Consider the following 25,654-nt stretch of genomic DNA (forward strand, 5'->3'; position numbering starts at 1 on the left):
TGAGTCTGAGTTGACTTTTACTTTTAGTCTCAGATAGGACACTCATAGTTTCAGGTTACTGAATTGGAGATTTAAGTTAAGAAGACTATTATACATTAATGGAGTCAGATACTAATATTTAGTGTACAATGGCAACAGGTGACAAAAAAGACGTCCTCATACTCTCTCGACTCGTATGATCATAATTTTGATGTAGGCCTACATATGTTTGATTTTTAACTTCTTGTTATTTATTATAATTATATTCCTGTTTCCTGATTTCTTGAGCTGTTGTAATGAAAACATTTCCCACATGGGGGATCAATAAAGTTTATCTTCATCTTTTAGAAAAAACAGTACTGTCCAGCAGCAAAGGAAGGAGAAGTGGCGTGGGAGAAAACTGATGCTCGAGGCAGCGCATAAGTGTGAATGTAGTCTATTCATTTAATAGGCCTATTTAATCACCCTTATAATAGACCTATCACAGGTGAAAACTGGTGGAAAAGCGACTTGGAAGCAGCCTTAAACTAAAATATAAGATCAAACTAGGCTCTCGGCGGTAGGCCTTTACTTTAGTCATATGTGACATGTTAAACAAAGAAAATTGAATAGAGTGGCTATTATAGCTTTATCCCCAACAAAATGCTGGTTTCACACACAAACTCACGCAGGGGCGTTTCTAAAGTTTGAGGAGAGTGGGAGCTTATGGTGCCTTCATGAGGTATCGGACACATTGGGGAAATTAGTTCCTCGGGAAACACCTAAGACAAAATTAGGTGCCCATGCATTGTGATTTAAGTTGAAGACGGAGCTCTAGGATTTCCTCTCTGATGTTTTTTTCCTTCGTCTTGTTCCTTCAGACCAGAAAGTCTAAGTTCCAGCGGCGCTTGTATCGTTCTGCTTCAAGCACTCTCCCTTTTAAATCGCCATGTCCTTTCTTCAGGTCTACGTTTTCTTTTGCAGCTCTTCCATCTTAGACTTGCATTCGCTGATACCAAAGGAATTCAGATCCACACGTTGCACAATGCTGGAAAACATTTTGGCGTTTTCTTGTTGTTTTCCAAAATCTCTTCACTTGTTATCGCAATTTGTTATTGCAGCCAGAACATTGCTAGAGAGGCTTCAGTTTCTGTTGCTATGTTTTTAGCTGATGGAAGTTTAGTCTGGTTATATTTAGTGTTTGTCTTATGCAAGGATTGCTAGCACAGCTTGTGCTAGCTCTGCTTGGCTTTGATGTTTCAATGGGAATAGCGGCAGTTTTTGTCGCATAACATTGGAACACTATCATGTTTCCCACGTAAGCTATTGACGTCACACTCAGAATGGGAAGCCCAAATGTTGTTGTCATGTCCTACTGTTATGCTCTAGGTTTAAAGCTCACATATTGTACTTATTTTTAACCAGCTGAAATAAGTCTCAGAGGTCCCCAAAATATGTGTTTACATTTTCTCACTAAAAATCCACCTGTATCTTAGCATGCCAATAAACCTCTATTTCAGCCCTGCACAGAAAAGGCTATTTCTGTGTCTATAGCTTTAAAAGTAAGTGAGCTGTGTCTGACCACGTCCCTTTCTGGAAGGGGATGTGACTCGGCACCCCTGAGGTTGGGAAGCCCAAATGTAATTGGGTTTCTTTGGTTTAAGTCATGTTAAAATCCCAAATCTGAGCAACTGTTTTATTTCAAAGTAATGATAATAAATGGACTTGAGCGTGTATATTTATTTTCTAGTCTTCTGACTACTCAAAGCTCTTTTACACCCCATATCACACCTACACATTCACACACTGATGGTAGAGGTTGCTATGTAGTGGGATAATGACCTGTAAGCTTGCATTTAGCCACTTCCGAGTTAACATTTACGCTTGAAAATCACCAAAATGATATGAAAGATGTTTATTTATTCTAGATATTAATGCTGTATTTGGATCATGGGGATCTTTGCTGATCCTGCAGGACCGTTTTCTTTCATGTTTTTTTGTTTTTTAGATTTTTATTTTGAGGCTTTTTGTGCCTTTATTTAGAGATAGGACCGTGGCTGGAGTCGGAAATTAGGGAGAGAGAGTGGGGAATGACATGTGGGAAAGGAGACACAGGCTGGATTCGAACCTTGGAAGACTATAGCCTCCATACATGTGGCACGCGCACTTACCACTGCGACACCAACGCCCCAGCAGAACCCGTTTTTGTTGGAATATTATGACTTGAAGAGAACAATAGACCTGAAGACTATAAGACAAATTAATCAGAAAGACTAGTCTGTCTGTCAGAGGTCTGACAGATGTGTACAGTGTGGCTGCTGTGTTGGTTTACAAGGTCAAAATCAGTACTACTAGCTTTCTAGGGATGTATAACATGAGTGATATACACAGAACATCAGATGTTTAATTGATGAGATAATGAGAAAACACATTATCAGTGTGGGTGGACGGGCCATCAGCGGAGGTGATTCTGTATCAAAAAGTGTCTATTAGGCTATTTGTAGATTTTCAATACAGACACGTGTAATTTTGAGTTTTCTAAATACCTCCTGGCCTCTTACGATCTCAGATCTATTGACATTGCAAAAAGCTGATGTTTTTGTTATTTCCCGGTAATACCGGCTAAAGTGAAATATTAATGGGATTAACTGATATCAAAGTTAACGTCTTTGTTCGCAGATTAACTGCTAACTGAGTTATATTTTTGATGAACTGTCCTCATCTCTGGTGTTAACTAATCCAGTGGTTCACAACCTTTTTTCATTGCAGCATTAACTAATCCATTCATGCACATTCACATGCTGCCAGTCGTCAGAGTACCAGACCAAAGGGCTCCCACACTCAGATTGATCTCCCTGCAGGTTGTCAATGTTTCCTCATGGGGCGTGCCTCTGCTGCTGAAAGGTCTTCCCTCTTCCCAACTCTCTTTATTTTTTTCTACCTGCTCTGCACATGGATACAAAGTGAAAAGAAAGCCACAATTTCTTTATTAAAAAATCCAATAATTGAACTTTATTAACGTTAAGTTTCTAAGAATTTTCATCTGCTTTATTAACAAATACACAAAACCAATGAATAGCCCACAACTCCCCCCCCCCGCCCCCCCACCCCCACTGTACGAACCTGCAACATTACTTTTTCCAAAACCTGCTCACCTGGGCATTGCATCCATAGAGATCCTCCACTGTGGCCAAGTGTCAGTTGCAAGTCTGTCCCAGTGCAACACATTGATAAATAGTTGAGGTGATATAAAAATGAATGGGCATCTAGTTGATCCGCTTGTTTTACCCGTCTGTGCAAAGCCATGTATGCAGAAGGTGGCATGTACGAAACGTTGTGATGTTAGAAATGGTAATTATAAATCTCTTCCCTAAAGCTAAGTCAGAATCATGTTGGTGGAACGAATGGGTCCATGAAACAACAATGCATTGTCTATTGATTGTTTGATCATAATTGGGTTTTTCAGCAAAAGTAAATTCATTTTGTAAAAGATGAAATATGTGTCTAAAAAATCTGGTAACTTGTGAGGAGAAGTTAAAATATTTTCAGCTAAGTTAAGCATAGTTAGCTGTTTTGTAAAGGAAATAATTGATTGAATGAAAACCAATCTGCAGTCTCAAATAAGCAATGGGTTTATCCCACTTTCAAATGAAACTGTAAATAAAATGTGTTTTCAAATTTTATTCCTCTCTTTCATTAAATTAAAAACAAATCAGTGTGTCTCACTGTTTTTTATTTTGACCAAATCTTGACCTTAAGTAATGCCATTACAGTCTTTAAAATTCAACTGGATTTGATTTATGAGCCCTTTTCAAACTCTACATTTGTAGCATGAAATAAAACTTTGTGCTGAAAGTCATAGACATATTCTGAAAGTATTTACGGACTGACTAGCACATTGGTGTTGTGTTGCAAGAAAGTTGTTGACAAAAAGAGCATGAGGAGTAAAGATGGCTTCATCCTTTAACATTTAGAAACTAAACTAACATAATAAAGTGCTTTATTTTTACAAGCACCTCACAGGAAAATGCCGTGTTAGAGTTCTTCCCTGATGACATCACTGATTTTCTTTTCATGCATGGGCCATGATATCAGTATTACATGTTGTCAAACATATTTACTAAACGCAGAGAGCAGACTGTAGTTAGTATACCTGAGTTAACATTTGGAGGAGAGAGTAAAACATGAAGAATATGATGCGTAAAACCTTTCTTAGATTATTATATCGATGGCACAAATTCAAATAATCAGCAGCTGTGAATATATTTTCTACATTATGTTGGAAATACATATCCTTTTAAAAGTTTCAATGAGACATATTATGATGACTGTGTTGTTACATAATAAATTATATATATTCATAAAACTGAGTAACTATGAATGTAACTAAAGTTCAGAAAGAACGTTTTTGCTATCTGGAGAAAGAAACTGGTGAGTGATGAGAGGATGAGGTAAATAATTCAAATGACGCATGGCTGAAGGGAATATTTCTTTTGGAGGTTTTGGTGTTTGTTAGGTTGCAGAATCTTGGTTCCAGTCCAGCAAGGGGTTCTCCAGTTCCTTCAACGTTTCCTCTGATCTACTCTGCCTCCTGCTGTGTTCACCCTCTCATCAGTCCTCCTCAGGGCGTTAGGCCGCAGGGACAGGAGGAGCTGAGCTTCACATATATGGATCAGGGTCAACACAGACCTCTTCTCAGGGTTCTTGTTGAAGTCATGTTGCATAGTGATCAAAGCTTCCCAGATACTCCAGAGCTGCCCGATAGCAAAGCTGATACTGGTCCTGGTGACAAAAAAATATTAAGTTCTGTTTAAACTCAACTTCACATTGATTATCACAGCCTGTCCTAACAGCACGTGAGAAAATCCGCCTGATTCTATTGTTTCCTATTTGAGTGTCCTATCTGCCCGTGAGCAACGCAGCCATGAAGAAGCGCAACGTGGTGCGCCGTTTTTACTATTACGCCCCGTTTCTATGTTCCTCTCTGTCGCTCGTGTTGAACAAAGAACGAGGAGGGAGGGGGCTCTACACGGCACTGACACTCGCTTTTCTCACTCAACAGAGCTCGTTAGCTTGTTGTACAAAGAGGAGATAACGGTGCATTAATACTATCCACATCTGTGTTTGAAATGATGAGCTTTGACTTGTGTCAACACCGGAGAAAAACTTTCTTTCAGCTCACAGCGAGCCGTTTATTGACGAGCCTCTGAGTGTTGTGATTTGAGTCAACAGCTCCTAAATACAAAGCACCACACTTCAGTTGTTCCTCCTTCAGTACAAAAGAACTAGATATTATAATGTTAGCGAGGGGAAACTAAAATTCGCAGAGCAAAGAATTAAGTATTTAACGGATGCGGTGTGGACAGCCAGCGTGCGATCATGCGAGACGCCAAAGGTGATTAGAAGCAAGCAAAAAGACACGACAGTCACACCCCCCTCCTTCCTCGTTATTTGTCCGTTGGCGCAAGCGACAGAGAGGAAAATAGAACTGGGGCGTCGTGGGGAGAAATCAATGAACAGGAGCCGAACACGAGTTTTAGAGACTTCCAGACATTGAACTAAAAAATGTAGCAGAGTTAATGATGCCTCTTCAACACCTCTACCCACCCTGTAAGCCAACTGAAGTAGTTCTAACTGACCTTCACTGCTTTTGTATCTCCTGTTTTACTAGTTTCTCAAAGGTCTTCATCACCAAAGAGGTAACTTCTACTGGTCCAAAATCATTTAAGGTTTTGGGTTTACTACACTTAGCCTCCGGGACAATGGTGGACTGTGTCTACACTTACACGCTTGAAGAGAAAGTGTAAAAATAACTTGGAAAATTAAGTTACCACTTAGTTACAAATCACAAGACTTGAGCCACTCGTGTTGTCAGGACCAGAGCTCTTACTCACACTAGTCTGTTTACAAAGCTGAGCAACTGTGGGTACATCGATATCAAAAGCAGAGGTGTCCTTGGCAACTTTACAAATGTTGTTCAATCTCATATAAAACTATTTCACTCATTAGGGAGTAAAGTAAAACCATTCAAGGTCACAGTAATATTGTTTTTTTTTGCAGACCTGTCATTACTTTCAGATCAGCCTCATGGAACTTGTATTCAATATTTTCTTTATATTTGAGTTTTGCAACTTCAGATCAAACTGCTTTTCTAATTTCAGCATAAGATAAAAAAAAAAGTCTACAATTGTTTCTCCCTGAGCAGACTTTTCAGTTTCTTGGTTACACTGAGTTTCATGGCTCGGTATAAGGACAGGAAACACTCCGTCTATGTTGTTAGTTGCTTTCTGAAAAACGGACCAGTCCGTACAGTTAAAGAAGCTCTGGAGAGGCCAGAGTGCTTTCCTCACTCTACACCTGGACTTCACGTGCCTGCAGCTTGTCGCTCTGCAGCACAGTCCTGTTTGCAAGGAGCAGGTGCACCACTTTGTGGTTTAAAAATGGATGGCAGAATCAAATCAATCACAAAAAAGGGACCTTGATTACCTAAGCTGAATTTAAAAGTGCATGTCATACCTCTGTCTGCACCATGGCTGGCCTCTGGGTTCGTAGAGTCCTGACGGTCTGGAAGAGGTCAACCACGCCTTCAAACCTCATCCTCTCCAGGGCAATGCTCAAGGTAATGAACACACCAGTACGCCCAACACCCGCACTGTTGGACGATCACGTTATTAGACTCTTTGATCACACACAAACACATATACTACTCAAGCTCAGATGAAATATATGCCAGAGGACAGAAAACTTACTGCTACTCAAATATAAGCCTTTAAAGTTTGGATAAAGTCAGAACTTCAGAAACTCTTTAAAGGATATTCACAAGATCACTAAACTGCAAAGGCACACAATAACAATAAGCCTCCCATGATATTGGTCTTTGAAGAAACGTGGAATATATTCTTTCTAATGCTTCTGATCTTTTGAATAACAAGCGAGCTACATGTGAGCTGGATCCAAACATGTCTTCTAACAGTCCATAAAGAAATGTAAGAAGATGGCCGAAAAGACAGATTCATGGATAGGACAGAAACAAATATATATCACAATATCAATGCAATTTATTGAAAATTAAACTGATATCTGTGTAAATAATAATGTTATGAATATGAGTGTATGTACGTGTGCATTTCAGTTAGGACCGCTTTGTCAAGAAAAAACACTTTATTGCAGTTATTAATATTTGGCGGTATGGCTCTGCTCTGGGATCTTCTGGTCCTTCCACGTGCTTAGGTGGAACGCATTAAGCAGGAACAGCACACATTCCTGCCCTTCTCGTGCAAACCCCAAACAGACAGCAGCATGACATTGATTAAGTCAGAACAGTTTAAAAGGAGGAGCTGGGGTAGAGGAGGGACGCAAATGCGGCTTGCGGAGGGAGAAGCAAAGAGTAGGCAGCTAGAGCAGTTTAAATAAGGGTGCATACGTACTATTTGGCCAATAGGAAGCTGGCCATCTGCTGAGGCGGCTTGCGTAATAACGTTGTAACCGAACTCTGGCGTGATAATAAAGTGTGACTCCATGGCCAGCCTGAACTAACGCTACGCTCAATTTCTAAACATACCAGTATGCACACTTTAAACCTCTTATTCTTCTTACTGTTATCATCATTATCTTTATTGTAAGTGCTGTTTTTGTTATATTTTTTTTTGTTGTGATTAATTATTAATGCTGTAGCAATTTTGTTTTTAAAATTCTACATTTCATTTAGCCGATGCTTTTATCCAAAGCGACGTACATCAGAGAATAAGAACAACACACGCGAGGATCTAGAAAAGAGGAAACAATGTCAGGAAGTGAAAACGATCAGCTTTGAGTCCGATCACACAGGTGCTGACAGGCAGAACACAGAGGCAAAGCACAACATCGAAGGTTGTTCTTGAGAGTGCTCATCAGTACAGAAACCATCTTAACACTCATCGTTATCAAACAAAACCATCATCATCATCATGAATATATGAAATCCATTGTTCAGCAACCATCATCATTGATCATTATTAAGGTCGTAGGTATCCATAAAAGAGCTTTAGCTTTTTCTAAAAGGTGCAAAGGGATTGAGCAGAGTCAGTGGCATTTCACTCTCAATAACAAATATTCTTCTGCCAGCTGTAGTGATGCAGTGGCCAACAAACATCAGTCTGATTATCTGCACCTCTAGCCAAGCTCCTCGGTGGTAGTAATTTCGGTGATATTTGAATTCCGTTTGACTGAAGGTGTATATTACATTTAAATGTCAAACTGAACTGTCTTGGAGTTTTGTAAATTAAATTGAGCCGTTCAGAAATCTAGTGGTGTTGTTATATTCCATCACTGCGGCAGCGAGAGATGCTGCGCGACTCAACTATGTTGTGCAGAAAAGGACAAAATCCCAAGGAGTGACAAATGAAATGGTAACATTTAGGACTTTAATCACACATCAGGTTAAAGCGATCTCTAATTCTATGTCACTACCATAGTTGCACAAAATAACACTTACCTGCAGTGCACAGTGATGGGTCCATCTTGTCCAAATTGCTCCTTCGTTTTATGAACTTGGCCAATGAAGTCAATGAAACCCTCCCCTGTTTTTGGCACTCCTTGCTCTGGCCAGTCAGTGAACTGAAACTGCCTGATTGTCCTTGACTGACCATCCTAACAAGCACACAGGAAAAAGGAGAGAGATATTGTAGGTCATAGGCCATAACAATCATAGGCTCACATACAGTAGGAGACATTTAGGGGTCGTGGTGGGGTTCAGGAAAGGGTGGATACACATTACACAGGAGTGTCACCTGTGCTTTTTTAGTCAACTAAAATAGTCAGAAATGTATATAAATAAAGCAGTTCAAAATATTTAAACCTCTAGAATTCAGTTTTAACTAAAATGGCAGCTGCCGAGACGTGCGTTCCACTTTTTTGTATGCAAGTTCTAGTATGTCATCATAGCTCATTACAGAGGGCCCTTATTTATCAGCAGTGCGTACTCATGGATCTGTGCGTAGTGAGTGCGTAAGAACATTCCCACTCAAAGAGTGAAATTTCTCAACTTGTACTTTTACTTAGACATGTGGGTAAATATAAGCACAGGTCTGACCATGCTTACACATAGAATCTAACAGTAAAACTTTAAAACTACAAATAAAAAGCACTAGGAGTGTCACAGCCCGCCTGAATCAATCTCAGCTTAGATGCATACTCCAAGTTTTCTTTAATTAAAAACACAAAATTCAGGATTTTGTCTAGTTTGAAACAGAAATTGGTCTCAAAACCTTTAAAGAACCGCTGTGACAGTTATGGGAGGTAAATATATTAACGTGGTTTTAAAGAGGTGTGTTGTTACCATAAATGGTTAATTGGGGGCGTTTCTAAATTCAAATGTCCCGGAACGTGCACAAGCCTGCTGGTTAGGAACATGTGGGATTCATCAACACTGATTACCTACCGATGTGTGTACGATCGCCCTCCGAATGTTTGATAAATACAGATTTTTTTGTACTTATGCACAATCTAAATTTCATTCATAGAACACTTTCTGTGCACTGTTGATGAATGAGGGCCCAAGTGATGCTTGTAGGCCTAGGACAGGAGGCCTGTGGCAACATCACTTCAGGATCAATGTCTGTTGTTCTTGAAACCTTTAAAGAGCTTCTCCTTCCCCTCCGTCTTTCTGGCAACATTGCTCCTTGTCTGGATATCTAAAACAGGTTATTTGGCTGCGTCAGCTATTGGCTAGTGTTTGGGCTGAGATGTTGACCAAGAAGACAAACTTTGAAGGAGTTATAGTCGCCAAAAAATATATTTCATATAGAAATGTTATTTTTGAAAAGAGATTTGAGAAATTAGTGAATCAAATTGATTAGATGTGAGACTATCAACCCTTTTCACAGATTACAGCTGATTTAATCATAGGCTCAAAGTAAATCATCACTCTAAACTCTAAAAAGACTTGTTCATTTGGAACCTGTTGTCAAAGCATTTATCTGGTATAGTTTAATCTACAGTGATCAGTCCAATCAGACATATTCTGGTCATCCTAAATCTCAATTATTAAAAAGATAGATTCCATTTATTCAGCCGTGGTCAGACAACACTGAAACAAAACACACATGGCTTACAAAGTGCGGACCATGGCTGACCCATGCTGACCAAATCTTCATCTTCACACATTGCTTATATCCTGCTAGAAGGTACAGCCCACAAATTCCTTGCTATATGGGTACATCACTTTAAGGCAATAAAGATGACGTGACCATGATTTGTATACGTAACAGATGCACACTGCAATCTAGCAAACAGTTGTTGACAACATATGGTTGGCTCCAATCCAAATATAACTCTGCTGCTGTTAGGTCCCTTTAAAAACAGCTTCACAATCCTAAAAGAAGAATGACCCTTAGCTGGTTGACAGAAGTAAATGAAATATCCTCAAAATTATCAAGATGAATTAATTCATGAAAACACGTACTTACACCTTTTGTCTCAAAGTGTAATAGAAAATATCCTTCAATTTGAACTTTTATTATGTGTTAGGGCTTGTGTCAGCACACATTTTCAATACAAAACCATTGCATTTCAGCATTTTCAACGCTTAGCATCTTGCTTACAAAATATGAAAACAACATAGGCTACAATGTACAACATCTGCTGTTTTTCTGATTCCAGTGTACAATTTCCAGTTCCAGAGCTGCTGCTAATGCCAGGACAAGGTGAAAATCCCTTGAATAAAGGAAAACATGTAACGTAGCAACAAAGAATAAGCCCAAGTGAGAAACGCTCTGAAACTGAGGTCCTGGGTGCTGCCAGCACAAAACACACAAAAAACCTGCCTTAGGCCCCATGTCCACCTGCAGTTTTTTCTGGGTAGAAAACTGTGACATCCTGTCTCCATGACAACAGTCTGTTTTTTTTTTGTTTTTTTTGTTTTTTTTTGTGCCTTTAATTGAGAGATAGGACAGTGGATAGAGTCGGAAATCAGGAAAAGAGAGAGTGGGGAATGACATGCGGGAAAGGAGCCACAGACTGGATTTGAACCCAGGCCGCCCACTTGAAAGATTATAGCCTCCAAACATGGGGCGCGCGCACAAACCACTGTGTCACCAGCGCCCTGACAACAGTCTGTTGACCCACACTGCTCCATTACTTTTTACTACATGTTTTTTACCCGATCAGACACGGAGCAAAGAGGATGTGGGTACACGACACGATCAGTAGGTGGCAAAATTGTGACGTCAACAGAACTTTTGAAAATTGGAAAGATTTTCAACTTGAAGAAGAAGCGCTTAGACGCCGGGTGCTGCGTTTTTTCTCCAGGCGGCCGCTTTCTGCTGCGAACACTCTCTACTCATTAGAAACAAAAACTTATATTAAACTCTTGTACAAATATCAGCACAAATATTTCCATTTCCAAAAAATAATATCTTACATTAGGTTGTTGGCCATTTCAATTAAAAAAAGACACCATGAAGCCATGCTCCTACAGTGCTACTTCATGCAACAACAGTAAAGCTTCGCTGAGAAGAACTTACCCTTGCATCTGTGACTTTGAACTCCCTCAGGATGTACTGAGGCATGTTGTACTCAGCCATGGGGTCCACCACAAAGTACTGGTAGCGTGCAGAGCGGTCAGCAGGCCAGTACTGATGACACTTTTCCTAAAGAGGTGAAGGAGTAAATGCATCAAGATTTAGTTTGGGCATCATTGATATGGAACAAATAGAATAGTGAAGCCGTGGTAGATTATACATTTTCTGTCAGTTGCAGAAATGATCTCCTTTCAATGGTTGAGCAAATCAGTGGCTCGTGGTCAGCAAAGAGTCGTGGGGATTACATGCTGGGATGCAGAAACGGTGAGTTTATGTTGTAGAAATCAATCACTGTCCATGTAACACTGGAGTGCAGAATTTTTATTCCAAGAGGAAGGATGTGAAGCTCTGTATAATTCAGCGGCACATTTTGCATGTGGCGCTTTAAATGATTAGATTAGGATAGTGCTTTACTACTCAATTAGTAAGTTCAGTTTTATTTAGCAGTGTCAAAACCATTATTGAAACTTTTTAGAAAATATTGAAGTTAAAGCTTAATTTTGTGGTCATTTATTGAGTGGTAAATTGCCTCTACTTGATACTCTTCTAATTCTCTGTCAGCCGGTCTCTTGCGTGTGATTTTAGTACATTAAGCTCTCTTATAGTTTATATCAAAGATCGTATAAATGCAGTGATTCTCAAACGGTCCCGGGCCTCACTTTATGATGTTATTACAAGGGGGCACTGACAAGGCCGAACAAGAACAATGCAAACCGTTTTTTTCCTGGGGCAATGTTGCTTTTTTTAAGACTCTTAATTTCCTGCTATGACCAAAATATGCCCATGCTACCCTACCTCTTCCTTCTTGATAAAGTTTATAGTTAGGGCTGGATCTGGTGTAGAGACCAGCTCCTAGTTTTGCTGCTATAGGCTCAGACTACCAGGGAAACTGGCACCTTCAGCTCTTATCTCTCCCTCTCTTTCTCTCTCAAAGATACTTTATATATAATATAATGGAATATACTTTTCCAAAACGAGTGTTCTTAGTTTCAACATTTGATATGTTGTAATATTGTTGTCGTCTTTTGCATTAGATTTGGAGTTTGAATGTTGCAAATCACTTTCTGCTTTGGTTTTTCCTTTTTACACAACGTCATAACTGTTTAGGAGACAAGTTTTAATATTAAAGGTTCTGGTTCTGGTCCATTTGAATAGCATGCTGTTTTAAACTTAATTAATTAACATAACTGAAGTAGTGACAGTGATATGTTACCCGTCCCATCTCTCGTAGTTTGGTGAGCATGACTACAATCGTGGAGTTTTGTTCCCACAGCATTCTCCAGAGGTCCTCCGTGGTCTCAGGTAACGGGCCCTGGGTAGCGATGTACGCTTTCTGTTGCCTGCAAATGATGTCAAAGAAATGTCTGTGTTAGCTTTGGTTTTATAGTAGAATTTAATTTGACTGCTATAAAAAGAAAGCTAATAGAAGATAAATAATGACAGGCCTATCAATGACACCAATTTATCAGTGAAACTCTAGTTAACATTTCCTGCTATCAGCTGACAAAGAACCCCCCCCCCCCCCAGACTTAAGTTGAGCCAATCCTGATTTTAACGTTCCCCTACATTTTGCTTCAGGACACCCTTCTTTTTCTTAGTTCCTGTGTTTCATATTCTGAGTTGAATTTTTTTTGTGGACACACCTATATCCATCAATGAAGCTGGCATTGATGTAGTCCGATCCCTCCACCCCTCTGATTGGCAGCAAGCAGACACGGTTGGATTCAAAAGGCAAGATGTTCACCAGGCGGTTCTTGAATTTGTTATATGGTAGATTGGCACTGATGAATCTTGAGGTATGTGCATTAGGGTTGGCCAGTTTCTGTAAGGACAGAGAGGAGAACAGGTCTCTGAAGACAACCAATCATCAGCCTGGAAGAAGTTAAAGCTTCTCTACACCCACGTGTGCCAGTGTCCTCCTCTGCCCACTTTAAAGGGTAATAACATCAGTCTTTGTGGAATATGTGAGATATGAAGTTTGTTTCAGGGCAGAGGGAACAAAAGCTCTAATTTAAAATAAAGTTAATTATATTATATAGTTTAACTTTAATTTGTTTTTTTAATTTGATTTCCTCATGAAAGGTTTTTGTAAATAATACTCAGGTAATGCTTTATTGAAATATAGTTGGACGATAAAAAAACATTTACCACAGAAACACTGGATTAAACCAGGGAAATGTTTTTTCATCTCACTCACACTCGTACCCGTACAACGCTTAAGCTCGATTCCCCCCCTCCCCCCATTCCCTCGATGGCCTGCACTCACACTGCTCCAGGACTAACCGGGCCTGAGCACGGTAACCTCTTGTACTTAACGTCATAATACAACACATGAAGTGTGCTCAGTTTACAAACAGGCAGACAACAGAAAGAAAAAAAAGGGACTCGCTGTCGGGTCCTCGTCTTCACATCGGAGAACAACACAGAGAACATGACAGCTACTTTACTGACTGTGTGTCTTATTTTGAGTCATGATAGTCAGATAGAGACAGAACAGTCAGTGTCAGTGTTTATGTACCTGCCTGCTTGTGCTTGTACATGAACTGTACCGTGCTGAAGCACACTTCTTCCAAGCGTACCAGGGCCAAGGTAGTGTACCGTGCTCGAGCCCGGATCCGTCAAACGAACTGAGCTTTAGGAGTGAAGCATGCTTGGGCACGGTTCGGTACGGACCCCCCCCCCCCCCCCCCGGTGATAACGGGTATTAGGCGTACAAACATAATCCAAATGACAAGGAATGTACAACCTCATTACTAAAAAAACGAATACCAGCACAGAAAACGTAACCTGGGTTACAGAGGTAAGAACCCAAAAAGAAAAAGGCGTTTACCTTAAACTCTTGTTCCAATGTGGTGACCGTCTCTCCAGGAGGAATCTGGGTAAAATTCTGTATGTGGACATACAGGTTTCGGGCTGGGATGTCCGTGACTCCACATGTTACAGCTTCCAGCAGAGCTTCATGGATGAATATGTATTGATCCTCTGTTTGCACCATGTAATTCCTTTGAGTTCTAATACATGTAACGTGACCATAGATGTCCACAGACTTCTCGTGCTGTATTCTCTCCAGCATAGCTGCTATCACAATGAAGCAACCAGTCCTCCCCACACCAGCGCTGACAGAAAACAAAGAGAAAACACTGTTAATAATTTGTTCATCAATGTGACACCAACATGGTTTTATATTCATATAGTCTTAAATGACAGCAAAGTCCTGATTGTGTTACTGCACTCTACTAGAGCTTTCAAGCTAATTTTGTGGTTGCCTGTGCATGTATTTAACTTGACATGTTTCCCATCTTATTGTATAGCTCTGTGTAGGTCTCCCAGTCTGTCTCTCCTGTCTGCACCATTGAGTCTGGTTCTACTCGATGTTTCTCAGAGGAAGCATTTTGTTCATGGTAGTTAGTGGTGGGTCTTTTAAAGTACAATCAACACATGCTCCTTTTGTAAAGTGTCCTGAGGTCATTTTTCTTAAGATGAGTCAGTCAACTCTCAACCGGAAGGTCGGGGATTCGATCCCCAGTTCCTGCAACCGCATGTTGAAGTGCACTTGGGCAACACTGAACCCCAGATTGGTTACATACGCCTGCGTCAGTGGCATGTGAATCTGTATGAATGGATTGGTCAATACTACACTTTACATAGCATCTACCATCAGTGTGTGAATATGTAGGTGGGAGTGGTTAGTGTGCGGTGTTAAAGCGCCTTGAGTAGTCAAAAGAATAGAATTGCACTATACAAGCTCAAGTCTATTTTCCATATAAAATTTGCCACTATCAAAAAACTAATTGATAGAAGATTTATAGGAATTCCACTGTAATCCATCTTTTCTGCATGTGTCTGTACAGTCTAAGTATGTAAGGGAACTGCAAGACTATGCAATTATGGCTACAAAGACAGAGATAGCTTAATTTGGGCAGACAATGGATGTGACATTATAAAGTAGAAGGGGCATTTCAAGCTGGATACCACTTTTTGAGCTTCAATGGAAGCCAATGGAAGCCTGTCTTTTTACTTTTTACTACTAAGTACTTAGATGCCTCCATAGACAGCGTTCAGCAAGGTCTCATGACGGTTTTGTGCTCTTCCTGGTCATGAAAAGCTGCATGGAGGGCGCCTGAGTCTTCTGAATCCATATCTGTGGCCAGTTAGTATTGGCACAAATGCAGAACAATGGATTCCAAAGAAAGACCCAACAGGGGCATATAAAAGCAGGCAGATATTTAATTAGCCCATTCGGTACACAAAACTCCAACAATCCGCAAACAAATCCAGATGAGCTCTCAAAGACAGGGTGAACAAAGAAAAGACAGATCATACACGAGCAACTCACGAGAAAACACTTGAACAAGGTAATATGAAGGAATAACCACAGATCTGTCAACATGAGGAAGAACAAAAAAGGAATTAAATACACAGACAATAAAGGCATAGTGAGACAGCGGTGAGTGTAATCTGTTACGGCAAGGGGCTCCGAAAACTCATCTGCAGCCACCGTCATGCTGGAAATCCTGTCTCAGCCTAACTTTCAGTCAACCTATCGACAGACGGAGAGCTGGAGCTGTGGCGGGTTTTAAACCTCTTGACAAATCATTATATCGCGCCAACATGTCAATCATGTCAGCTACGCACCAAGCTATGGCTAACACGTTGTTGTCAAAGCCGTTTTAAAAAATTCACCCCCCTATACAGTGTGTGCCCATGATGACAATAAGTAATCAGGCCTATTTGTTTTTGTACCAGGCTGTAAACATGTTTATTTATGATGTAAAAACAGCTTTTTTGCCAGTCATGTGTTTGTGACTTCCGCTACTCCTGGAGTCAGCCTCAAGTGGACATTCGACGAACTGCTCGATTTTGCACTTCCGCATTGGCTTCATTTTTCAAGACCAGAGGTTGCCGCTTGGGTTAACTATGCGACTTTCAGAGCAGAAACAATTGCTCTTTAGACACACTTACTTCATCCCACCTCCCCCTCCCCTCCTGTCTCCACACTTCCCCCACCCCTTCTGTCTTGTTTCACCAGCAAGGCAGATATATGCAAATTTACATCTGAAAACAAGATTCTGCAACAAACTTTAAGTGACAAAATATCAATCTGAAAGTTGATTATGGTGTAATCCTTTTTGGGCCAAAGAAATGTTCTGTTTATAGAGTCGGCTGGTTCTCCTTTAGTTCTACTCACTGTTTTGCAATGACAGGAGGAAACGTCCCAAGTTGGGCCCAATCTGACAGCACTCCCTCTCATTGCCCTGCTTAGCATGTCATGTATTACTCTTGTGAAAACTAAAGTTTGTCAATGAAAATCACTGGAAGAGGGTGAGCATCTTGACACTGTTTGAAATGATAGTTGTTGGAGGGGCCCTTGATCAACTATTGCCTAGGGCCCCAGCAGACTCGAGAATCGCCACTGTGTGGTGGCAGATGTTCGAGAAGTTAGAGGGAGGGATTCACATCAAAAAGAACCACCTGACTCATGTTTGAGCCTTTGTGAGAAACGAAAAACAAGCTGAAGGAGTCCTGTCACTGTGAAGACAGGACTCTCAAATGGAGTGAGACTTTCATTTTAGGAAGTCACAACTTGGCAATATAAATTATTTAAATAGGGTGTATTTGATTTTTTTCTGCATTAATATTCAGACTGTCATATATAATAACTTAAAAGGAACTTTGAAGCATACTAAGGCCTTCTAACGTCAAGGATAGTTTACCTGCAGTGGACTATCATTGGTCCAGCGTCTGGAGGGTTACAGGCTTTGACCCTGCGTAGAAAGGCAATCGTTGGGGTGGGATACTCAGGCACTCCATGGTCAGGCCAAGCCATAAACTGGAGCTGTCGTACCTCTCTTTTTTCACTTGACCCATTCTGGTAAAGCACACACATTTACACATTTTATCATCCATAAAAAGGGTGTTCAACACAGAAAATTTATTATGTAGTTATCATCAAAAACATTTAGAGAAACTTGGTAATTCCCTTTTCTACAAAGTGAATAAACATTGATTTAAAATGACTCTTTGGGGGGGAAAGTGAATGTGTAAAAGTGAATTTTAATTAGGCATGAACCAAATAAAAATACCATCTCCAATCAACAGGAAGTGGCTCACCTTAAGGAGGGTAAATGTACGTAAGGTATAAGTGGCAAGCTCCACAGTGTCAAGCATGGTCACCTGAATCATCCCACACGTCAGAGTGCCCCTATTGGGCCAATACTGTTCACATTTCACCTGCAAACACAAACACATCACTTTTTTTCTTCAGAAACAGTAGCATCATTGTTCAAGTTTAGGAGTTGCACAGGCAGCAGAATTTCAAATGAGTGAACTCAATGCAGGCCAGTAACTCCAGCTTTGACTCGTCGGTGCATTTGTTCATGGTCTTCACGAAAGGTTCTTTCAGAGCATTACATTTATCTTTATATCCTCAAAAATATTTATTAGAAGTTTCACTAATCTTGACCTTTGTTTATTGCTATTTGTTTTTTTAGCTGTATCCAATTTTTGTATGTGAATTTCAGAATTACATATTGGAAAATAAAAAAAACAATTCGGCATAAATAAGCAAAGATTATCTGCATCCGTGCTCACCCGTGACTTCTCCTCAAGCCTGGTCATCATTACAATGGTGCAGGTCCTCTGTTCCCAGACCATTCTCCAGAAGTCATTCAGCGTCTCTTGCAATGGCCCCTGGGTAGCAATGTAAGCATTCTGCTTTCTGTAGCCGTCAATGTAGTTGGCATTGATGTAGTCGCTTCCTGGAGCTCCTATTTTGAGACAAAGTAGAGATACATAGAAATATAGAAAAATACCTATAAAACTTGAGAAGTCTCCCATGATGTCTCTATACTGTATGCCTCTTACCAGCCACAGGTGAAAGGATGACCCTTGAGTGGTCGTAGGCAGTAACATTTGCATAGCGGTTCTTTGGTTTGTTGACCTCCAGGTTTGAGTTCTCCCAGGTGAACTGTTGTCCTGGATCAATAGACTAAGACAAAGAAGGGACAAACATGGTAGGTGTCAGGGAGTCTGAGACTGTTACCTAATTTTTGATCGAGTATGTCAAAGTTTAGTCTAAGAGGCAGATGGACTTAGTTAAATTCTTGAAAATGCTTTGCCTCTTCTTAAAAGCTTCCTCTGGTGGTGAATGTGGTTTAAGCTCATCGGCCAGATACTGTAACTCAAAACTGCAACAACTACTTAGCTGATTCTTCCCAGCATGCATTGTTATGAGTCAAAATCCAAAGAGTTATTCATCAGTTTCATTAAAGGTCAATAAAAAAGTACAACTCCTTTAACTAACTTGACCCCACCACATGGTGCTAAATTAGATCCCAGCGAAGAAGACCTTGAAGCTGGCTTCCTTATTTTTCTAGTTTGTAATCTTCTGCTTGTTTAGCTTGCAGACAACTCAAATCAAACAAACAGGGTTAGTCAAATCCTGTTAATTTCTGATCTAATCTAAACACATTCAAACATTTTTTTGGGGTTCAACTCTTTTTGTCCCACAAAATTACCCCAGCTATAAGACATGAAATAATTGAATGCTGCCATGAACCAGAAGACTTTGACTCTGATTGAAAGTGTGTCTCATGAGTTACCTCGTACTCCTGACTGAAACGCAGACCATCATTTGCCTTGAGTCCTTCTATGTGGTCTGCAAGGTCACACGTAGATATTGGTGGATGTTCCCTCATCCCTGCAGTGACAGAGGGAGTAATAAATTCATTACATAACACAATACAGAGTTTAAGCATTGAGACAGGACACACGTACACTCATAACTGTTTTTAAAAAAAAGTCTCAGTGAGTGTTTATGAGAGTCTGTGTGCAGTTCACTTCAGCATTCACATGCCAGAATGACTTCTGAACAGTGTTGTGGTGCAGGGTATGTACGCAGGTTTATAGAGTATGCACACTTGCTTTTTAGTCTCCATAGAGTATTCCCGCTTCTAAATCTTCTCTGATTCACACCATTGATTGATTGACAATATTCAGTAGTTTGCTGCATTTTTTTCCCCTGATGGTGATTGGATGACCTTCCTACTCTGTCTCTAATTGACTAGTATGTACTAACTCAATGTGCATGAGTAGTCTCACATGTCACTGTTTATAGCAGAGGCTGTTTATCCTCTGCTAGGCGGGTCACCTAAAAAAACATTTTGGAGGGAAAATTAAGAGTATACCCACTTTTTCAGCCACCATTACACCACACTGCTTATGACTCAGACATCTGTGTGTTTGGGTATCTGTGTTCACATAAATGAGTTCACAACAGCTACCACTACACCTGTCAGACACAGGGAGGCACAGCAACACTTTCATTGCTCCATAATATATATATTTGCATTTGCTGATGAATCAAAATGAGTTTTAACAGGAAAGAGGACTGAGTGACAGCAAAGCACGAAAAGACACATCACACATGCGGCTTCAGGAGCTGGGGGTCAAACCCCGACCTTCTGGTTGAGAGAGGACCCACTCTCCCACTGAGCCACAGCCACCCCACACTTTATATGTTGGAGAATGGAGTACAATTTAAAAGTAGAAATTAGAAATAACTAACTCTTAACATAAACATGTAATGCTTTCTATTTAATTAATTTATACATAAAATGAAATAGATTTATTAAAGTTTTTCAACTGTTTTTCAGTTCAAATCCAAGTTTGGATCCTGCTAATTATTGGCCCATTTCTCTGCTCAATTTAGACTGCAACATTCAATCCAAAGAACTGGACATCAAATTAATTATAATTATAGCAACAAATATTCCCACTGCAGACATGACTAGATCTTTATTAGCACCTCTTGGACCTGTGTGTTCAGACACTGGATAGGGAGGGAGACAAGACCTTGCAGATGCTAGGATAATAGGTGTGTGTGTGTGTGGGTGTGTTTGTTTGTGTTTGTGTGCATGTGTCTGCGTGTGTGTGTGTGTGTGTGTGTGTGTGTGTGTATGTGTGCAGTTCCATGCCTTGTGTCTGATAGTTGAGTCTCCTTAACTCGACAGGATCTGAGAAGTTGTTCAGTTGTGAATCCTTCATCCCTTTCACATGCTCGTCCTTAGCTGGACATGTTCGTTTCCTACGGTGGAGAAGAACAGTTATGATGAGCAGGAACCCTCGACTCATATAACTAAGTAGGGAAAGATACTTTAATGGTTACTTTGAAGATGATTGAAGATGAGCAGAAATCATGAACTCGGCACATGTGATCATCTCAAGTGAATTGCATCTCAAATTTGATTTTCTTATCTGTTTGTCTTACTAGGCCGAATATTTGTTTCCCTTTGGTTGAATTGTACTTTACGACAATCCACCATTCTGCCTCTACATGCAGTGTCCCTGCGTGAGCGAGGCGGTCACTCTCCACCCTCGTGGTAGAGTGAGTTAACGGTTGGAGAGGGAGGGATTCACATGAAAAAAACAGAGTTTGAGCCTCTGAGCAAACATTCACAAGCTGAAGGAAGCGCTGTCACATCTATGAGAACAAAGAACTGAGAACAACAAATCCAGAGGGAGTTCTTTCATATAGTCATTACTCTACATTTTATATTCACATATATTTGATTGGTGCTATTTTAATTTTCAAAATGTCCCATATCATGGCTTTGCATGTTTTGTACAATGGAGAAGGTCTCTAAAGTCAGGCAAACAGCTTAAGATTAGTGTTGGTTTCTGGAGGGGAAAGTAAAAACAGACAAACTTACCTTTCTTGTTTGCTGCAGCCGTAGAAAGCAGTCACACCGAGTGTAAGGGAACAGAGAAAGAGAGGATTCATTTTAAGTTTTGTGCTGCAGGTATGCCACAAAGTGTCCCAGTAAAAAAAAATCTAACTAATGGAGCACAATATATCATCAGAGATGCTTTGTGTTAGAGGATGAGCATCCCCTAGACGCCATTCATTCTCGTAACACACTGGATAGAGAAGCCAAAGGCACTGTTCATTTTTATTGACAAGATATATATGATTTATATAATTCAAAACCAAATGACCTGAACATAGCGTCTTGGCTCAGACACGAGTCTACCACATCTTTCACACTGCTGGGATTTGATATGAAAGGGTCTCACCTTCAACCAAAAACTACTACAGAACATAATTCGTCAAAAAGTCTGACTGAGTAAACAAATGCCTTAAGTTAACAGTAAATCAGATGTTATTTTGTCTTTTTGACCTGGTCCTTGTCATTAATTTAGTTCATTTAGTTTGTTTAGTTTGTTTAGTTTGTTTAGTTTGTTTAGTTTGTTTAGTTTGTTTATTCTTTGTTTTTTTGCTTATTTGTCTTATTTGTTAATTGTCTATCCTGGTGTTGCTTGTTTCCCTTGTGTGTTAAACGGAGTTTAGACTGTGAGTTTACTTACCGCTGAATGAGACATGAGACGACATAGTTTCAACACAATGCAAGTAATGAGCTGAGGTCCCCTAAGTGAGGCGCGTGGCTTTTGAGGGAGCACAGAGGGGAGGGGGCGGGTGTAGACAGAGCACTGAGGGAATGCTACTTTCAAAATCAAGCTAGTTTTTTCGAAAAATTACCAACCCTGCCTTTGAAGCTAAACTTATTTACAACAGTTAATTTATTGAAAGTTTTTCAACAGCAGAGGGAAGGAGTTTATGATTTGATAGGCAACACATACATATCAGTGCCCCTCCTGTTATAAACATTTTCCCTAAAGTCACTTTTCACATGCTGGGTTTCTATGGTGATTTGATATAAAGAAATCAAAGAGAAAAGGTGAGGATCGTATTTGTAGAATATTCTAAAAAAATAACACATTTCTGCCCTTCAGTCTGTCAGACATACCTTTTAAAGAGAAGAATAGCAATGACTATGACAATGATTAGAATCACAGCCATGACTGGACCCATCACCCACAGCATCTCTGGGTCGTCCGTCTGCAGGTTCAGCCCAATGTGGAGTTCCATCATGATTGGCTCAGAGAACGGGCTGGCGGCAAACATGCTCTGCTGCAAATGACCAGAGGATGATCCAGAGTCATTTCACAGTATCACAGCTTAACAGTTCATCAGGACATGAGACTTCTCTTAATATAACAACTCTGCTTTGTGACCCAGCTGGCTCATAAACATCCAACAAACTCACTTAAAATGAGATGATTCCACAAAGAGGAGGTAGGTGACATAATTACATTTGACTTTTAGTGTTTTGTAGATGACTGCATGTAAAAACAAATAACACTGACTGATTTTTAAAAAAAAAGTTGAAGAAAATGTAAGACCAAAACAAACGTAGGTATAAATAGTCCAGGTCTGGGCACTCAGGGGGTGCTGGGGTTAATACACAAGATTGGCTCTGAAAATTGGGAAGACTAACCAAGTAAAGTTCTAACATTAAAGATGCTACACATGTTCACATCCTTAAAGTTAAATAAAAATTACTCACTGACTCGTGTTCAGTCAAGTCCGCCAGAACAAAGCAGCGATACTGCTGCTGGCCAGTAAGGGGTTTGTTGTAGTAGCTGTTGTACGTCTTCTCATCACCCAGAGTAAATAGTTCGGGCAGATCTTTCAGCTTGGCAGTGATATAGGGCTGAGGGAAATCCTGGCTCTGTCTCCGCTTTCTCTGCAAACTGCTGTCAGGGCCAGCCTGCAAGAGCTGCAGGAGAGAAGACAACAGGACACTTGGGAACCGGCCTTACATGACGTTGTGTGACAATGAAACACAAACAACATAACTAAGAAAAGGGAAAGAGAAAATAAAACAGGAAAGACTAAAAGCTTAACCCAGGACTATGAACAGAAAGTCTTCTGACTACTCAAACTGTCATGCAACGTCTTTATTCTTGTTCTTTTGCGCATGTGGATCAGGTCAGGACCGTGACTAGTTCACATGAGAGTCTGAAACAGGCCACATTTAAAAAGTAATGTGAACAGCCAAACAAAAAATCTGATCTGAGCAAAAAGTCGGATGCAATGAGGCTTGCAGTGTGAACGCAGCCTAATTGTGTCAAAAGAGAGTGCCTTGTAGTTCTCTAACTAGGCTTTCACACTTGCAGAGAACTCCTGAAAAAATCTGGATATTCCCAGGACAAGCTGTATGTGTGAACGCAAACAGACACATTTTTGACTCGGACTTCATCCGGAGTTTCTCCTGCCAGACCCCTAGTATTTTTTCCGCAGCAAGTCCGAGTGAGCTGATACACAGCAAGATATTCTCCGGAGAATTCACCTCGAGCCAATAGGTCAGCCCCTGCTGTCTGACAGGGATAGTCTCCCGCTGTGAGGAGCATGTGTGAACAGGCAGGTCAGGAGAGTCTCCGGAGCGGTCCTCCTGTAATTATCTAGATATTTTCAAGAGTGTATATGTGAAAACGGCTTAAGACTTCAAAGTCACAGAAAACAAAGAGCACGTCAAACTAATACTCTTTTATGTCCAGGAAGCGCACCTACCTGTGTATTTTTTCATAAACCAAACCCTTACCCAGGCTTGAAATAAATAACAAGTCTGTGGCTTAAAATGGTATTGGTTCCAAGTTAGTGACTGTTTGAAAAGCCTTTTCCCCCACAGTATAGCAATTACCCCTCGTGCCCACTCACCTCCTGTATGTCCATGTCTTCAGGGTTTTCCCATTTTTCCAATGATGCCTGGGTAACAGGGACCACCACTATGTAGTACCATCTGTATCAAATACAGAGACACACCTTTAGTATGCCTACTATGCTGTGCATACATACACACTCAATACTCAGGGATTTAATGTTAAAACTTCACTATTCTTGGCCCTTGCCCCTACTGTAATTAGCATAGGTAAATGCCCACCCCCACAAAGCTGAGAGAAAAAGTTTAGTTGTTGTGAAATAACGGAGGTGCTGCAGAAAGCAAAAAGAAAAGCCAACAGACCTGACAGGAGCTCCAGCAGGTGACCTGGGCAGGCTGATGGTCACTCTACCAGCCTCCTCAACATCCTGTTGGTGTTGAACTGGTTTCACCTTCAGCAGGTCTGGAGCTGTTCTGATGGAAACTTGCTGCTGGAGGCCACCAGCACTGGTCCCTCGGCCCATTAGCACAAAGGAATAATCTGTTGAAGGCTGTAGCTGAGTGATCAACTTCTTCTTCACGTTGCCTTGGACCTCCACGCTCTGCTGGTTGTATAGGATCTGGAGGAAGGATGAGACGTCTTACTTGCAATGCTGACCTTTTTAGTGTCAGCAAACAATGTGACCTTTTTGGTAGGCGGGGCTTAGCAGGAGGCAAAACTGGATAGGATAGCCATGGCTAGCTAGCAAGCTCTTTTATATATATATATATATATTTATTGCTTTTATAAACATAGAAAATACAGACTAAACAAAAAACAGCAGAAATAAAAATAAAAACCTACCCCCCACCCCCCTCACAAAAGGAAAATAAACTAAAAGAACAGAAAAAGAGCACATCTATTGCAATAGCAGCCATGATCACATTAAGACCGTATCTTAAGCAGTTCCTATTAAGAAAAAAAAACTGTGAAAAAACAAAGGCACATACATGCAACAGGATGGTGCAGTTAAGACACAGAATATGAATCTTTGCCATGAAGAAAATTCAGCAAAGGGTCCCAAATCTTATGGAACACACTTCCCCTGTCTTCGTTGTGGAATCTCAGTCTGTCGAGATGCATATTGTTAGCAAGCTCTTTATTTGTTTGCAACAAATCTTTTCTTGTCTTTTTGAATATATAAAGTGACTCTCTGGGACTGAGAATGTTACTGGAATAATGGAAGAACGGGAGCAAACTGGCAGACCTGGAGGCTTTCTCTCAGTGAATGGATGATTTGACAGGACTGCTGTAAAACCGAATGTGTTAAGTAAACACAAACTGAGGGTGTAGAGACCAAGTCCTTAGGTCTATAACTATGTTGTGAACAGCCATGTACAGGACTTTAAATACCACGACTGGGTTTTTGTCGTACGGTCGAAGTTCTGCCCAGCCAGCGGCGAGGACAGAAGACAGCCTTGTACAGGGTTTGGGTCAATAAAGAACACTGTAACTACATCATGACGATGAACTGTGCTTGCATGGCTGGTATGTAGTGAATCTACAGCATAGGTTGTAAACCTCACTCCATTACTGATATGACTTTTCTGGTTTGCATGTAATGAAACAGGAAAATGTTGGAACAACCATTAACCACT

At 40.5% G+C, this 25,654-nt stretch overlaps 1 protein-coding gene across 1 annotated transcript in view; it reads right to left on the bottom strand.

Moving 5' to 3' along the window:
* Positions 1-4,205: 4,205 nt before the first annotated feature.
* Positions 4,206-25,654, bottom strand: part of LOC109982509 (receptor-type tyrosine-protein phosphatase F-like) — an 83,902-nt gene continuing 62,453 nt past the window's right edge. Inside the window, exons 15-32 of the mRNA XM_065956049.1 lie at positions 24,380-24,636; positions 24,076-24,157; positions 22,922-23,134; positions 22,322-22,485; positions 21,227-21,238; positions 20,492-20,601; positions 19,118-19,215; positions 18,381-18,504; positions 18,108-18,283; positions 17,628-17,747; positions 17,231-17,385; positions 14,347-14,632; positions 13,160-13,338; positions 12,730-12,856; positions 11,460-11,585; positions 8,432-8,586; positions 6,475-6,610; positions 4,206-4,740 (exon numbers count right to left, since the gene is read on the bottom strand). Of these exons, the coding sequence (XP_065812121.1) occupies positions 4,672-4,740; positions 6,475-6,610; positions 8,432-8,586; positions 11,460-11,585; positions 12,730-12,856; positions 13,160-13,338; positions 14,347-14,632; positions 17,231-17,385; positions 17,628-17,747; positions 18,108-18,283; positions 18,381-18,504; positions 19,118-19,215; positions 20,492-20,601; positions 21,227-21,238; positions 22,322-22,485; positions 22,922-23,134; positions 24,076-24,157; positions 24,380-24,636 (2,589 nt within the window). The 3' untranslated portion in view covers positions 4,206-4,671. The remainder of the gene's footprint in view (positions 4,741-6,474; positions 6,611-8,431; positions 8,587-11,459; positions 11,586-12,729; positions 12,857-13,159; positions 13,339-14,346; positions 14,633-17,230; positions 17,386-17,627; positions 17,748-18,107; positions 18,284-18,380; positions 18,505-19,117; positions 19,216-20,491; positions 20,602-21,226; positions 21,239-22,321; positions 22,486-22,921; positions 23,135-24,075; positions 24,158-24,379; positions 24,637-25,654) is intronic.

The sequence above is a fragment of the Labrus bergylta genome, chromosome 6 (genome assembly GCF_963930695.1).
Source record: "Labrus bergylta chromosome 6, fLabBer1.1, whole genome shotgun sequence".
In the NCBI taxonomy this organism is placed as follows: Eukaryota; Metazoa; Chordata; class Actinopteri; order Labriformes; family Labridae; genus Labrus; species Labrus bergylta.